Consider the following 17903-nt stretch of genomic DNA (forward strand, 5'->3'; position numbering starts at 1 on the left):
CTCATGACCCAAAAATGTTTTTACATTTATCCAGCATAAATATTTTGTTTATCAGTACTTTGTTGAAAGTCACCATTGTCTCTGTGTTGGTCCACTTTGGCGTGGACTCTCTTTTGCTCTCTCATTCAGTGGTCAACTTACTGAAGGAGAAAATTTAGAAGCATCTGTTATATATTAAGATGCTCAGCTAGGCACCAAGGAGGGTTCAAAGGTGAATAAGTTCCTTGCAAAATTTACAATTTAGAGACTGAGAAAGGCATTTAAACTGATTCTGTTACCATCAGGATAAGTGCTAATAGTATGGGGTGATAATTGTGTTGGAAGAGAAGTATGGGTGCAGTGAGGCTGCATAATAGGAAGGTGTCCAGGTTTGGGGAGAAGTCACCCAAGGCTTCCCTAAAGAAGTAACATCAGAGCCAACCTACAAACATGGGGAATTTTAGCTTCCACAAGGCAAGTGCCATGTCTCACTGACTTCAGAGCATCTGGCACCACAAAACTTTTGATCGAAGGCAGGCCCAAAAGACTTCATTTTAAGTGTGTGCGAGTGGCACGCTGCCTGCTCAAGAGCTCCTGTTCCCCTGTAGATGTGATGGCACTTTCTCGTTTTGGACCTGAAGTCCCACTGACTGGGATCAGCAGTAGATGTCCCATGTTGTGTAAATAATAGATCTGAATGGTTGACAGTTTGCATTGCCCGAGCAGTTAATTACTTCTCTGCTTTCTGAAAGAGTGAGTGACAGATGGTAGACACCTTGACAGCAGATTCCACTGTAACCACAGGCTTGTGGTTAGTCGGCAAGTCTGGACTATAACCAATTTCCCACTGGATTTTTCAGTACTTAGAGGACTTATAATTTTTAAAACTCCTTTACCCTTTAGGCAAGTTTTATTCCAACCACAGAAAAAAATCTCTCCTTAGATTCTATGTTGCAGAAACATGTTTTGAGTGAAAGGCAATCTTCATGACCCACATGGCCTGGGTTTTCTCAAAGCTGGTTAGTGCCGGGGATTCGGGCAGTGTGGGGAAGCTGCATGCATTTTAATGGGGACAGCATGGCATTTATTACTCACCTGCTTCCTGCCATCTGGATTTTCACAGCTCAGCAAGCATGGTGGGCTTCCTGCACATTAGCAAGGAGAACTTGGCTCCTAAGGAGGGCATGGCTAGGTCCCTTTGAAGTCATAATTTTATGATGGATATCATGATTAACTGGGGGGGAGGAATTCTATACCAATGAGCTGCTTTCATATTTGAATGGTCAAAAAGTAATGCACCGTTTCCACACGGGGGAGAGGGATAAACAAAGCACCTCAATACCTGTACTGGGAACCAAGCAAGTGTGAAGAAAAATTGGTCGTGTGGTAAAATGAAACGAAAATGTGCGTGTGAGAATTTGTGCGTGAAGACTGCCGGACGAGGGCCCATGTTTTCTAATTCAACATGTAGTAATAATCTTATCCTGTGCAAAGTGCTATGAGGAAAACAAAGATGGAAGGAAATGTCTCTTAGTGTGCATTTAGAAGCAAATGATAGAAGATCTGTGGGTTAGCGGTGGCTTCAACCACAGGTTATCTATTATTTAACAAGTTCAGACATAGGCTGTCCCTAAGGTACGTTTTTGCAGTTCAATGATATCATCAAGGACATTGTCTCATTCTTCCAGATCATATTCAGCCTCTTGGCTTTTTAAAGTCCTTAGGTTTTTTTAAAGTCCTTAGGCTCATCATGGTCACATGATGGCTGCTGCAGCTCCACATATCATGGCCACATCTAACCACATACAAAAGCAGGAAGCAAGGGGTAGTCAGTGCAGCCAGAAGACCTGCCCTTACTTGCCTTTTTCCTCTTATTCGGGAAAGAAAAATCCTTCCCAGAAGTTCTACCTCCCAGCAGACTTTCTTGTATGCCTCATTAGCCAGATCTGGGTTACATGGCTACACATAGCCATAAGGGAGTCTGGGAAGGAGGCCAGTATCTGAGTTTTTAGCCTCCACGGTGGGAGGCAGACAAGAAAGACAAGCACTGGCTAGGAGTGGCTCTAGCCAAGAGAGTCCGCCACAATACACTACCTGCCCTTGATCAGCTTGGTCTGTAGGAGCAGACTGAAATTGAAGTAGTGCTGATTTTCCAGCACCGCGCTTGTGGTTAAATAGGAAGCAGCAATTGTGATAAATAGGTGCAGACTGAAATTGAAGTAGTGCTGATTTTCCGCTTGTGGTTAAATAGGAAGCAGCAATTGTGATAAGATCTAGGGAACTGGGGCTGTTGGACCCTTCTACCTGCCTTCTTTCATATGAGAAAAATACCAGCACCAGGTCCAGTTAGAACTAGTATACATAAGACTAATTATATTCAAATGACAGGGAAAGGATTCAATATCTAAATATCAGACACTGGTCTGGTGACAAAGGAATAAATCTGGATCAGACAGAAAGTGTGTATTACTCACAGTAGTTCAGAACAGCAAGTGTGTGGCATGTCCATGACAGTAGCAGACATGACTAATTGATCACAACACTCTCGCACCAAGCCCAGCTATGACCTCAGATTTCCACTCAATAGGCAGCTACCGCCAATACATCAAAACTGGTGAGCAAGATTAGACCTATTTGTTGTCACTACTCAGAACTTTACTTCTTCTGTCACTAGGACCAAGCTAAAGGAATGTGAGAAACAGAGTCAAGTTAAGAAATTGATGCTGCCGAACCAAGGATTCACACACAGTCCCATTTAAAAACCAAGGGCAAAGATCAAAGGGTAGAAAACTTGATGCATAAACCTAGTTTGCGACACAGGTCAGCAAAGGGATATCGATGATGTGAGCTTCCCACCACGCTAAAAACAGAATTCTAAATAGCGATACTATCTAAACAGTAAGATTAAAAAATAAAATTTTTGACTCTCAGTAGTAGGAAAATGATCATTGGCTGTAAAATGAGTTGAGAGACTAGTAACAATAAGATTCTCTTCGCACATCATTTTTAACTTTTGGAAGCTCTTATACACCTGTGAGCTCATTTTATTCCCCTAATTTTATTCCTCTTGAAAATTGTTTACTACGAAGGAGCAATATAAAGGAACATTTTGGGGATGATAAACTGTTCTTTATCATGATGATGTTAGTGATACACATCTCTGAATTTATCCAAACCCGTAAAAGGGTATGCCAGCAAAACTGAGTTTCACTATATGGGAATTTAAAAAGAAATTTTTTAAAAGTTTAAGAAGTCACTGAGATAAATGCTGAAATCTTTTATTCAGTATGAAAACCAATGAAAATTCTTTACAAGTAAGAATTGCTCATTTATTTATAGTCATGGTAAAAAAACAAAATAGAAAATATTTAAAAATTAGAAAAAAAGACCATAAGAAAATAAATCATTCACATCCTACAAAATAATATATTTTGGACTCTCCCTGACAGACTTCTTTTTTCTATGAATATTTGTGTGTATACATTTATAAGAGTTAACTATTTCTGGAGGGGTCATATTGTGAGGGAAATTTCATTTATGTTTTAAGCATCATTTTGGTATTAATAGAAGTTTTAATGTATTATTGCTTTACCAGTTAAAGATATATTTTGAAATGAAAATATTTTAACAAAATTGAAATTATTTTACACACATTTTTATTGCCTGATACTTTTAAAAATTTTACAACATATTAACATCAACAAGGCCATTTTGACACAATCAAAGTAGCAGTATTTAGGCTTATCTTCTTTGGCCTTCGCCAGACTTCATTCCTGCCCGCTTCCCGCCCCGCTCCCATTTTGGTGGAAAATATGCTCCAACACACTATTTCAGTTATCAAAACTTAGCAGAGAAAACCTGATCTGAGAAAATGAACCGTGGACTATTGTTGACTTTGGACTGTGAACCAGAACCCAAAAGGAATCCACAGATTTATGTAGTTGGAAGGAGTAATTTTAATTCCCACTAGGAAGCCTAAAAACCCCATTTGTTTAATCTGCAAAGTCAGTGCCAGGCTAGCTAGAAACCCCTATGTAGCAGAGAAGACCAAGGAGGTCCATGCTGCCTCCGCCGACTGCAGGACCCATTGCCAATTCATCACTGCACCGCAAGCTGGAAGCGACCTCCCAAAACCCTCTCAAAAAATTTCTGGCAACTACTACCATTTCACCATTGGCATCCACTTTGAACCTGTTTTCTATCCTTGCTGGGTATCCTCATCTCAGCTGAAGAAACAACACTGTGTGGAGAGTCAACCTGACCATCGGGAAGAAAGCCAAGTATTGAGTGGCTTGAAATAGTCAGCCGATACAGGGTAAATGACTTTATAGTATTATCTACCAAATGGTTCTTAGATGAAAGATAAGACATGTAACAGGCTCTGAAGGCTAAATTGCTTTACCCTCTCATTTCAGTCCCTATGATTGATGCTGAGAGTCCAGTGCTAGTGACCTGGTCAGTAAGATCTTGCCCCATCAGAGGATTTGGGTTTAGGTCCTCTCTAAGTTTCAACTGAGTCATCACTTTGTCAAAACACTCACTCTGCTATTTGAATTGTACATCGCCTGATAATCCAGATGCCTGCCTCAGCCTAGTGCTTTGGCATTGCAGACTCCAGCCTAGCAACAGTGCTGTGGGAGACAAGGGCGTGGACCAGGGGAGTCCCTGTTTTCTTCAGCCTCATCATCATGCTAATATAATTGCCAAGTCAATTTCTATTATTCAGATACATGGAGACTTTCTATATGAAATTACTAGTATGGAACCTTTGTGGGATGCTCAGATTTGTTTTTAAAAAGAAATATTTGACTGCTGAACTAGAAATGGGGTTACCAGGCCACCATCTTGTAGAAATTACATCAACACAAAAAATGTAGAACAGGGCAAACATACTTCTTTTTCAAATCACGTTAACTGCATTTGACCTCTATAACAGCTTTTGGCTTCTGTTTTTTTTGTTTTTAGTCAAAAACGTGTACTTGATCCATATCTATAAAGAACAGAGGAAAACTGCTTAAGCTTACAGCTTTTTGCTCAATGGCATGACTCATCTGGGCATTTAATAAAATGGTGTTATATATATACTGGTCATTTAAAGGCAAAAGTCATGTTGAACTTGATAAATTGATTTCTGTTGACCAAGATTTTAGATGAAGTTATCGTCTCCAGTTTGCTAGTTTATTGTTATTGCCATATGCAATCTCTATACGCATAAAAGTTATTTTGTCTTGAGCAGCTCAAATTTTCCAATTGAAACTGCTCTCCCAAAAAGTATGACACAAACACAAGAGTATGTGTATCAGAAGTTTCAGTACCTTTAAATTGGAATGTGGGATGATTCGCGAGTTTTGCATCAATTATTAAACAGTCACAGATGAAGATATGCAGAGATGGATGGAGCAGTAAAGTATTCTGGTTACACCTACTGGCTTAGCAGTGATAAATGAGTCGGGAAACATGAAAGTTCAAAACAGGTATTAACTCAAGCTGCAATGGCATAGACGATAGCTAGATATAAACAATGTCAAATACAGACCAGCTGGCTGGCAGGGTTAAAATAAAGGTAAGGACTTGGCAAGAGGACTAAGGAATTTCAGAATCCTGCCATGCCAGTCCCCCTTTCCCTTACAAGGTTCATGAGAAAGACATAGCACAAATGTTGATAACACTTGGAAAACAAAAGGGACTTTTTTTATTAACTAGGACCATGCCTGATGTCCCATAATGCAGAGTTCTAATAATAATGGCTTGGATCATGTGGCTTAGACTAGAGCTTGAATCTTAGCGTGCACCTGTGTGTGCGTGCGTGCGTGTGTGCGTGTGTGTGTTGAGCTTGAATCTTAGCGTGCACGTGTGTGCGCGTGCGTGCGTGCGTGTGTGCGTGTGTGTGTGTGTGTGTTTTCCTTTCTCCTCTGCTTGGCTATTCCAAATCCCCATACCTGGCGCCTTCATGTTAGGACTTGGTTGGGTCACAGATCCCACTTGCCTAGACTTGTGCTCTCTACTAGGCCTTGCTCCTTTTATCTTTCTCCTTCCGTGGATACATTTTTTTGATCTTATATGTGATCAACACTCAATGTGCACATCTCTGGTTACATACAGTGTAAAATGCACTCTAACTTCAAAGCATCAATTGCATTTAAGAGGGGTGTTGGATCGGTACTTCAATCTGAAGGAGTCACTCTAATGGTAGGACTGTGGGTACCGTGGCAGTGACCGTTCCTAACAATTCTCAAATAATATTGACAGCATACTTTAGCAAATACAAAAGAAAACATATTTCTTTATAAAGGCTAAGGGAATAGTGAGTAAAAACAAATATATCAGGCAGAACTCATGTGTGGAAGCTGCAGTGGAGGAGAACAGATGAGTTCTTTTCGAAGATGGTGACAGAAATGGGGTGAGGAGATGGCGCACATTTTAGTTGAAATGATTTTGAGGGTAGGGACCGTGCTTTTAACTCTGTGTCTTCTGTGGGGTCTGGGAGAATGCTTTATACATCGTGTATTGTGACAGATAGTTTAAATGAATGAACATATCCGTGCCTGAGAATTATTGATTTTTAAAAAATCTTACCCTGTTTAGACCTGTGCGGATCTTAAAAGTGATGAGATGCTTAAATGAAGACATTTTCACAGAGAGTCTAAGCAAAAAGACCGTGTATATGGCATCCCCGAAAAAGGGAGGTATTCCCCCTGCCTAGCCCCGCCCCCACCCGCCATGAGTGATGTTTTCTTGGAAACCGAGCCAGAGGCTGACCTTGGAAAAAGCTACTTCACTCTTCCTTCTGAGAACCAACTTCACCAAAAGAAAAGGGCCGCTTTTTAGTTCTCAGTGCACCGGCCCTGGAGAACCACCTAGAATCCCGGGGTCTGTGTGGACACCACTGCTGAGAGGAAGAGTGGAAGCTACACTTCAGCAGAATCTTAGCCCTGCAGGCGTGAGCGGGCACTGTTCATCCCAGGCCTGGTCTCCCCACCCTCTCACTGCTTCCCCACTCCCCTTTCTCTCTGGGAGATGTTCGTGTCTTAAGCAGTTTGAGAGCTTTGACTCACTCCTTAGTACCTGACAGAAGCCTGAACGTGAAAAGAAACAGCTCTGCCTGCCTTAGATTCGACCCAAGAAGCAGTAACTAAATGAGAAGTGTATCCTAGCACTCACTTGTTTTTCTACCGGGGCGTTCTGAGGCAACTGCAAACATTAAACAGCCTTCTTCTCTCCTCTGTTCGTGAGAGCACTTTGCCAAGATGCACCAACCGTAACAAACAAAAGGGGTCAAATAATTCACTTGAGACAGCCGGCTTCCCAGCTCTGCTGGGCTTTCTTGCTCCTCAGTGGGCACATGTCATAGAAATGGGCTTTCTTACCTTACACCGGGAACTAAACAAGCGTGCAGCTTATTTCGTGTTTCCTTAAGGTAGCATCCATTCGGAGGGTCTTGCTGAGGGAATGGACTGCATTTCCAGTTGAGATCATCAATCAAGAAGGAATAGGGAGGCCTTTTCTGAAGGAAGACCCTTCCATAGACCAGAAGTCCTAAACTGGTGACGTACAAACCACATTCAGCCCCTAGACAAGATTATATATTTTTAACATCATGGCATTGAAAAAAGTCGTTGCCAATATAAAAAACTGAGGAGGTTTTGCATAAAAATCTGGATTTCCAACTTCTTTTTAAAAGACCGGAATACCTGGTAATGCATGCAATAGTTCGTGGCCACAGTTGGCTTAAGCTGAGTAGCCACTTGTTCCCTACGAGGGGACACGAGCTTTTGCCAAGTTTCCTCCACTCCATGTCCGTGTTACCTAGTGGCCCTTGTAGGGCTTTGAATTTGCTACCCCCAGGGTCAGTCATCTAAGAGGCCCAAACAAGGAATCATAAATCATTCTTTTAAATGTGCCCACCTTGCAAGTAATGATGGCTTGTGCCTTATTCTTTTTTCCGTCTCCACAAAGAATGACCATTAGAAGCGTTTTCATCTTGGCAAAGGACAGTTACATGCCAAGTGGAGAATTTTACACTGCTTACCGGAATAAATCAGGCATACAAAGAAAATCTTGAAATGGTGATTATATTAAAGATTTGAGATTTGAATCATTCAGGGGTAATTGCTTTAGTTTTCCAGCTCACTGTTTCCCCTCTGTGTTCCTCACATGGACACAATCTTCAGAATGTTCCTCTATCAAAGGCTGTAGTCACAATTCTCCTGCCCTTTTTTTTTTTTTTTTTTACACTTATTTGCACTCTTGGTAGCAATTGTTGGAGCCCTGCAGGGGAATAATTGCAGAGGGATTAACCTCTGACATTTTTCTAAAAATAGCCCTAATAAATCCAATCACAGGTAATTTACCTGTCTTTGTTCCTCTGGGGGTAACCAGCGTTGAAGAAAGACTTGGCAGGCTGGCATTCCTTCGGCAATTATCTGTGATCTGAGTTCCTGGTGCCTGTGTATTTTCTCTGTTTGGAAATACAGGGTACAGATTGCCCTCTCCGCTCTGGCCTCATGACCCTGTTTTCTCAGCACCCATCTCCCGGGGTTAGAATTAGGTCGTGCTCGTCCAGAAAGGTGTGTCGGACTCACCAGAAAAGAAGGAGCATGGCTTAAGCTGGAGCGTTTGTGGGGTCCTTCCTTGAATTTATGACTTGCAGAGTTTCCCAATGATTTCTTTATGCTCCAACTCTTTCTTTCCATGTCTGGGCTTTAGGCATCCAGCCTGGCTTCATCACAGTCCCCAGCCCTCATTTGCATAGCCACCACGGAAACCTGTTTGGGAAGTGTGTTGCTATAGAAGAAAGGAAACGCCACAAGTGGGTACAGGATCTGTGGTTGGCAGAAATTATCAAAGAAAATCGAGATTTCCCTGAGCCGTGAAGAAATTCATTTTCCCTTGCCCAAAACAAAAGGGTCTGAATGGGCTTCTTCCTTTTGTTCTCTCCAGATGTTCCAAGAGACCAAAGCGGTAGTGTGGGTATCTAGGAAATTTACTTTCCCAAGTGCCACTTCTAGTGACACTTAAAATACAAAATATAAAATCCTTGTGAATTCCACTGCAGAGACAAGCCCGAAGCCCTTAAATGCACAGAAAAGTATGTCTATTATCTATCGCTTGGAAGTAAGTGTGCAGTTACTTAAATTGCCTTTGTCTTCTTCTTTTCAGCTGACATTATCTCTACGGTAGAATTCAACCACACAGGAGAATTACTAGCGACAGGGGACAAGGGGGGTCGGGTTGTAATATTTCAACGAGAGCAGGAGGTAAGTGGCAGTGAATGCAAAATGCCCATTTTCTTCTTTTTTTAAAGGAGGCCTCCTACTGTTTCTTAATCCCCATGTGTTTCCCTTAACCTTGCTGCTTTGCTGGCAAACTAAAAACTGCCAAAAAATCATTAACATCAACAGTTCCACGTTCAGGCTCATAAAAGCACCTGAAAATCGAGGCTGTCCTGGGCATGGCCTTATCTTTTTAAACCTGGGTGTCGCACATTCCAAACGACCTCACATCTCACCTGACCTGCAAAATGCCACAAGTACTGTTTGGAGCATTACTCCTCCTTTTGGAGTGAGATTTCTCCTTGAGCTGTTAAGATTAAGTCTCCTCTCATTTCAGGTGCCCGTACTGAGTATATAGGAGAAGAAAAAAAAAAATAGTTCTTTGCCAACAGATGTGAAAAGGACCACTTGGGTTTGTAGAGAAGAAAGTGACAGCTCGCTCTACCAAAGGGAGTGCGACCCCACAAAATGCCATCTGAGCAATGCACAGGGCACGCACTTTACTGTAGATGACACGGAGTCCCCTAAAGCTGAGTGCTGTGTGCATTCTGAGCAGTTCTAACTTCCAGAGAACCTCAAAAAGCCTATCTCTTCCTGAGACTTGGGTTCCACTGGGAATTTTTTCTCATTTTGAGTTTTTTTCGGTGTCTGCTTCTGTTTTGTCAGAATGGAATTATGGCCCAATTTGATTTCTTTGGCCTCCCCTGGCATGGTCCTGGTGTCTCCAGCAGGCCATTCTGTGTCCTAGTAACTCTCCCATCTGCCACTGCCTGCCTCTGAGATCCACCCAGCATGGTGCAGGGGGAGGCTCAGTGCAGGAAGAAGGTCTCACAAGAGACTTCCCTGGCAATTTCAAGCCTGCTTTGTGCCTCAAAGCCATTTGTGTTACACCTCCTCTGGAAAAAGGAAAGCCTCATTTAGAGGTGATATATTTGGTAATTGCACATTATTTGCAATTAATTTCTAGAAGGGCATCATAATCCCTCGGGGTTCTGTATAAATTCAAGTGTTCAGCATTAAATCAGGCACCCAGCCTATTCCATTGGCCCTGGAAACATGAAAATGTGGTTGGCAAGTAGGAACTAATAGCTCTTCGTGACCTGGAATTTTTCCTGCTTTTCCAGAGCTGCCTAGTGCTAATTGGTCTGGCACATACTACACACACTTGACAGTCTGATTTGGATGGTAGGAAATCAACACTCATAAATTTATTGTTAAGGTGGACCGGCTCTCTCTGCAGTAAGTAGGCTAGTAGCAAATATGTCAGCACTGAAAGTCCTCTTAAAACTGATTTTCAAACCTTCTTCAACTTAAAAAAAATCCACCTAGGTTCATAGTGATGATAAAAAGAAACCCGAGGAGCTATTTAGCATAAATTACCCAAGGCAGCATGTTGCCAGTAATATTCCACTCCACGTTTTCTGTTCACCATTTGTAGATTTCACCTATTTTAATTTACTGAAATATTTGGGAAGCCCGATTCATTAGTAGAATGAAGGGAGGGCACATTTTCCAAAGAAAGGTGGTTTGGGTCGATAAAAAAATAAATGTCCAAGATGATAACATGCAGTTAAATGCTTAGTTTTGTGACAAGGTTTGAGATTGAAATGAACACTGAGCCTGAGAAACAAAGCCATGTGATGGCATCTAGGTCAGGCATGTTTTTGACTTCTGTGGGTGACTTCTCAAGAACCACACTCCTGGAGAATTTGCTCAGAGAAACGAACCTCAGTGCCCTCACAAACACATTTAAGACCATGGTGTTACAACCTATCTGGAAGTTGAGATTTGGGTTTGGATGTTCAATATCCACCCAGAAATACACTTTTTAACTGAGCTTTTTATTAAGAGTCAGACTTTTATGACTAATGTTTAAGACTTGGATTTGGATTTTTGAATACTGTTTTCCAAAGCCTGACCCTTGAAGCTCTTGGTAACCAGGTCCTAAAGTGCCTGAAATAAAACCTCCTTTCTTTTCCCTTCTCTCTCTGTTTCACGCCCCCTTTTTACTTCTCTCCACCTTTCTTTCTCTTGCCCCTTTCTGCAGAGCTTTCCCTTATGTTTCATGCTCTCATCATTTATTTAGTTCCTGCTGTTTGCATTTTGCATAATCGGAGCTAGGGGAAAGCCAGAGGTAAAGTCTCGTCATCTCCCAATGATACAGATATCATCTGTGCTCCTGTCTGTTTTATTACTCATGTTAGGGAAAAAAAGGGTAGAGTGGGGTGGAGGAAAGATCTGATGCCCACATCTGCTACTCAGAAGCTGTGTGACCTTGGAGAAGTCTTTTTAATATCTCTGAGCCTCTTTTGTCCTTTTTTGTGCTCTGCCTACCTCTCAGAGATTCTGAGAATCTAGTGAGATTTTAAAAGGCCAATGAAAAGTATAGATGCTATAGCTTTGTGCTCTTTGAAGGGATTGATATAAGTATATATGGACATCAGCGTGGGATGGCTTACTCCAAAGGGCATCTAAGACATCCATTAGGAGGCAGAAAGTAAATATTAGAACTTATATTTATACAAATTTTTAAAATTGTATTGATTTTAAAACCATATTTTAACTTCTATTCATATATATATATTATATATATGTTGTGATAAATACAATATATTAGTGCAAAAGTTTATGTAATTTATAAATAAACATGTACATTGGAGGTGCTGATATTTACCAACTTGGGCACATGATTAGATATTTTGGAGGCCACTGAGCTAAGGTAGACCTTGTGGCTGTCATAGTCCTGCCCTCATCCCATGCTGACATGACCTACCCACCCCACCCCTAATGATTCAGCTCAAAAAAAGAACTGATGAATTTGTAGGTGGCTTATGTGATTTAATCTCTGGTTTTGTTTTTTTCCCCCTCTCCTTCCTACAGAGTAAAAATCAGGTTCATCGTAGGGGTGAATACAATGTTTACAGCACATTCCAGAGCCATGAACCTGAGTTCGATTACCTGAAGAGTTTAGAAATAGAAGAAAAAATCAATAAAATAAGATGGCTCCCTCAGCAGAATGCAGCCTACTTTCTTCTGTCTACTAATGGTATGTGGAGTGACATCTCCTGTTTGATATTTTCATGGATATAGTCATTGAAATCATATATTTCAGTCTTCCTTAGACTCAATTTTCCTTTTGCCTTGTGGGTTGTTGAAAAATTTAGAAATAATATTTGCAAGATGCCTAGTAGAGTGCCTGCCTGGCAAAGCATAAGCATTCAGAAAATAGTTGTTATTCTTTTAAAAAATAATAAATGTATGACCGAATTATGTGAGACACGTTATCTGCAGTTTTCAACTAACGCAGATCGTTTCCAGGTGTCGTTGGAATGTGACTTCCTGTCTTAAGATTCACTGAATGTTATTCTGGGAACACATTTCAGCAAACTCAACGTACCGTCCTGTGAGGTTGGCATACTGAGTAGAAGTTATTAATCTCTGAATGTATTGGGGGGTGGGAGGGGTTAAGCAGATGCCTGTGTCTCTGACACAATTACGTTCTCGGCTAGGAGCACAGGTCAGGAAGAGAAAGGACCCCAACCCCAGAACTGATCAGGACGTGGTTTCTTTCTCTTTCTCCCTCTCTGCATTTCTAACATCATTTGTTGGTTCAGGGAGAGTTGATATAGATAGGTCAGAGAGACAGGATGTTGGGTTGAATAGAGAGCCAATTTCCATATTAATTTGGTAAGTCTTTATATAGTGGAATTACCTACCCTAAACATTTTTAGGACATTTGCTGAAAGAAGCCATCTATGTGAGAAACAATTCAGAATAAAATCATATACTAAAAAGTGCTAATAGAGTAGCATAACAATTAAGAGAATTAGTGTATAAAAATTGAATACTCTCTCCCAAGCGAATAAGCTGGAGAATGATTCATTTCATCCCGTGTGTGAGTCTATGAGGAGTATACATTTAAATGTAAATCAAAAAGCAAGAGACTTGCTATTTGCCTACCCTCAGCATTTATAAAGAAAGGGTAATGCTCATATGTCAATTAAAAATATGCAAACTACGTATGTAATATGATCAAACATATATCATATATTAATATTTTTAAAGTCTAAAAGGAAGCACTCTGAAAAGTTCATCATGATAAATTTTTGGTTGACCTATAAATGTGTTACTTTTATAGTTTTCATTTTCTAGGTTTTGATGATGAGTTTTATTTTAATCTTATGGGGAAAAAAAGGACAAGTTTTTAATGCATATGAACCAAAAATCCTTCAAATGTAGAGTCAGTGTACAAATCTAAAAAAATGACAATTCTGAAACAGCCAGTTTAGAGTTATTCAAACATGGCTTATCTCAACATGACCAGATTTCCACTCATCTGTTTTTCCAGATTCCAAGTAATTTAATGCTTTCTCATAACCGTATTTATTGTTCTGTTTACTTTTTTCAATCCTGTTTTCTTGAAAGCCAAACCATATGAATTTGTTTCCATTTCTTCCCTTTTAGTTTTACTGTGTAAGTTTTACTCAAAGGTTCTGCAGATTCAACACTACTCAAAATAAAAGAAACTTCTGATAATTTTGACTTAATTACTTTCAGGCAGAGAAAAAGTGCCTGATTATCTGCTATAGCTAGCTACTTTATATTATGAAATCTAGCTTATTGATTATTTATAATAAAATTCAAAGATGTATTAGCTCTTTTTGTGGTGGGGGAGGGGAAAGAAATCAGTGAAATGCAATGAAGATTAATTATATAGAATAATGTTCTGTTAATCGAGTTTTTAAATAGTTTTTTGATTACCAAAGATATTATCTTTCCATTTGGGATGCTATTTCATATGCCAACAGCATCTCAAAATGATTCTTATAAGAAAAATTCCCAAGTTCTTATGTGATTTTCTTCTTTATACTAATATTGAGGTTGAGAATTCCCCTTAAGCCAAATAGGTTAACATGCAAAAATTAATGGAAGACAGTTGGAATTACTGTACAAAAGAGAAAATGAAGATAGATGATAAGATTGTGTTTAAAAGCTGCCATAAGTAATGATAAACTACTCAGAGAGCCAGCCAGAAGATAGAAAGAGCCATTACTCATACTAACAGCCACATGTTCCTCAGACTTTTTTTAATCCACAAAGCTCCAAGATAGAGTCGAAAAAAAAAAAAAAAAAACAAATGTGTGATAATAAAGTCAAGAATGACCCCAGGCAACCCAACCATGGGGAGTTGGATTGAACTCACTGTCAATTATTGGGGTTTTTTTTGTTTTTTGGTTTATTTTAGATTGTGCTTATCTCATTATAGTTGGGTACAGTTTTCACTTTCTGCCAGAATATATTTCCAACTTTACAATTTTAGGTGAAAAATAAAACCAACATTCAATCACGAATCTCAATCTTGAGATTATTTGCCAGGTGAAAACCCATTGCTTTACCTAGCTTTCTAATACCCATGATGAGAAAGGAAGGTATATTTGATTCGGTATTCATGCCACAAGAGTAGTTATGTGTTCATTGTAAAAAATTTAGAAAGTAGAGAAAGAAAATGAAAATAATGAAAGTATTCCCATCCAAAAGGAACCGCTGTTAATGTTTTTTAAAGGAAAACGCAAAGAGGTATGGATAAATCAGTTTTTTTCTTAACAAAATGTGATATATTCTATCAATTATTTTGCAGCCAGATTTTTTATTTAATAATATAACAATAACAGGACTATCTTCTTAATCAGTAACTATTCTTCTAAAATACCATAATGTTTTCAATGACTACATAGCATTCCTTTGTATGATTTTTCTATACCAATAGGTCTCCTATTATTAAACCTTTAATTATTAAATTTTCACTATACAGATTTACAGGAATAGATGTTGGAATAGATAGATAAGATTAGGAGAAAAATATATTAATAAGCTATGTATATAGCATGTTATATCTATTAAAAACAATTATATAATAGCATATGCAAATATAATGAAAAGATATATATAAAATTTTTCTAATAGTCATCTCTGGTGGAATTGAGGGAGATTTTTTTTTTTCGCTTTTATGCTCATTTACATTTTCTACAATTATATGTACTACTTGTATAATAGAAAGAAGGAAATAAAATGAGAAAATGCAAAATCTGTGCATGCAATATTATTATAGGTTTTTACCTGTATCATAGGTTTTTCCAAAAAAAGTGCATAGAAAAAATTCTACGAGGATCAATGCAAATTGTTAATGATTGTCCTCGACTGGAGGGATCGTAGGTGATTTTTATTCTCTATACTCTTCCTATGACTTCTTTATTTTTCTACATACCAATTCATCATTCATAAAAATATATGAGAAAAGAATTACCTTGAAAATGGGACAGGAAACATTCCCAAGCTAAGCAATAGAAAATATTAGGTATAAAAATTCACTGATTGGGATTCTTCTAAGTCACAGCTGATCGGTAGCTAATCAAGTGACTATATAACTATGGCCCATGTTTCACTTTGTCATCCTGAAAAACAGTTCAGTATGTAGCAGGAAATCCAGAAAGGGGAGAACCAGCAGAATATTCTATCGATAGAAAATTATAAAGTCAACCCAGCATCTGGGAAAGCCTTCTGCCCTAGTACAAGCCAGGTGTGTGCACAACTCTTACATCTAGCAGCCTTGCCAGGCGTGCCAGCAGACATGACCAACCCAAGTGATGCCCAGATATTAGGAAACCGGGGCACTTACCTGTAAAATTATCCAAATGGTTCCTAAAGGCCCACTGCACAATGTGGTGCATTTCAAACCTCTGAGGACAAGGCATTTGGTGAGGAGAGATGGAGGAGTGAGACGAGAGGGGAAAAGGAGAAAGGGAATCCTAGTAAAGGCAGGGTTGAGGGGCGGCTTCTCTCTGCCCACAGTCTTACAGGGAGGAAGTAGGATGTGCTGACGTCATCATGGGTAAAGCTAATGCTGTCAGAGGAACACGTTATTACTGCAGAATAGTTGCCCAATTTGATCATCCTAACAACAGTTGCCGTTATTGGAAGCCCAACACTGTATGAAACACTCTGCACACAGTGTTTCATCTAATCCTCATAAGAGCCCCATGAGGAAGGCATAGGTTTCCTTAATTTACAAATAAAGAAACTGAGGCATAGCAAAGTTAAGTATCTTTATTTGTAACGATGGAATATTTGGGACATATTTATACTAAAAAATTACTTGTTGTTTATCTGAAATCCAAATTTAACTGGACGTTTTATAGTTTTTTCCCTGCTAAATCTTGTATTCCCATTAGTTTGTCACTCAAGAAATACTAGTTTGGCGCTTACTGCATGGGAATCATAGTCCTGTGACACGTGGCCGGCTGGACTTGATGGGCTGGGGCCCAAGGTTGTCTGGTTCCAAGCTGCCTTTGTGCAGGCAGAGAGGAAGATACCAAGAAGGCACCCAAGACCCTGCTTTCTAGAAGAGAAGTTAGAACAAGCTCAAATAATGAATGCAGGATCTGATAAAGAAGGCTGCTGAAGGCCGCCAAAGGCCTGCGGCCCACAGACATGATCTGTTTGGCCCAGACATGTTTCTTTATAAAATGGAATTGAATGCCTGCAGGTGGGACATGCCCTCTCCAGCTCCCCAGAGCCCCCAGCCCCTGTCACTCAGTCCCCTGGCCTGCCTGACCCCTGTAGGCATTAGAGTTCTCACCCCTGTTTTATTCTATAGAGAATGACAAGTGTCAGCAAGTGGTGCCAAGTGAGGGAACAGTATGAAGGTGAGAAAGGTAGTTTCCAGCTGGGGACTCCAAGAAGACTTCAAGGGGGAAGGAGCATTTTGATGAATCTCTTTACCATTGTATTTCCCTGAGTGCTGCTAGCAATATGCACTGTGTAGATGAAATTCATTCATTCATCCAACTCGTATTCATTGAACATCAACTATCTCCCAGGCACTGTTGTCAGTGCCAGAGATATAGTATTGAACAAGACAGACAGAATCCCTGCCACTGTATTGATTTTACTTTCTAGTGAGGAAAACATAATAAATAAGTTGTCCAGTAGTGAAAATAAAGGAGGAAAAATAAAGGAGGAAGAGAGGGATAGAGAATGATGAGGAAAACCTTTCTGTGTAGATTGGTTAGGAAAGGTCCCATGGAGGTTGGGACATAAAGTGGGAAAGCAAAATGAAGGAGAAAATCTTGCAAAAAATATGGTAAAGGGCTTTCCTGGCAGAAGGCACAGCTAGTGCAAAAGCCCTGGAGCAGGAGAGGGACTAATGTGTACGAGGAGCTGTAAGGAAGTCGTGTGGCAGGGTCACAGGGAGTGGCAGGAAGTAGGATGGACAGCGAGATCAGAAAGGGCAAGAAAGTTGGGGGTTCAGGTCATGCAGGGCCTTTCAGGCTGTGGGAAGGACAGTGAGATGAGACACTAAAATGGAGATAATAGTGCCTATATCACAGGGCGATTGTGAATATTAAATTCTCCATGCAAAGTGCTAACATAGTTAATTCTACATGTGTGGCTACTCGCTATTCAGTGTTCAATAAACATTTTTATGAAATGAACAAAATAAATGTATAAGCTATAGATTTAACAGCCCGTTGTCAAGGAGACTTTGTCCCCACATTGTATATGATTTTGTTTTGAAATGTGAGCTCTGCCTTCGCATGACATGAGATTTATGCACCCAAACCCCTGACACGGGCCAGCTCCTGTAACCATTCC

General features: G+C 39.9%; 1 protein-coding gene across 7 annotated transcripts in view; it reads left to right on the plus strand.

Annotated features, from left to right (window-relative positions):
• PPP2R2B (protein phosphatase 2 regulatory subunit Bbeta) overlaps window positions 1-17903 on the plus strand; it is a 383456-nt gene that overhangs the window by 276767 nt on the left and 88786 nt on the right. For all 7 annotated transcript variants that reach the window (XM_006922957.1, XM_006922958.1, XM_006922959.1 and 4 more), the window contains 2 exons: window positions 9139-9236; window positions 12132-12297. In XM_006922957.1, coding sequence (XP_006923019.1) covers window positions 9139-9236; window positions 12132-12297 — 264 coding nt within the window. The remainder of the gene's footprint in view (window positions 1-9138; window positions 9237-12131; window positions 12298-17903) is intronic.

This window comes from Pteropus alecto, unplaced genomic scaffold, assembly GCF_000325575.1.
Source record: "Pteropus alecto unplaced genomic scaffold, ASM32557v1 scaffold78, whole genome shotgun sequence".
Lineage (NCBI taxonomy): Eukaryota > Metazoa > Chordata > Mammalia > Chiroptera > Pteropodidae > Pteropus > Pteropus alecto.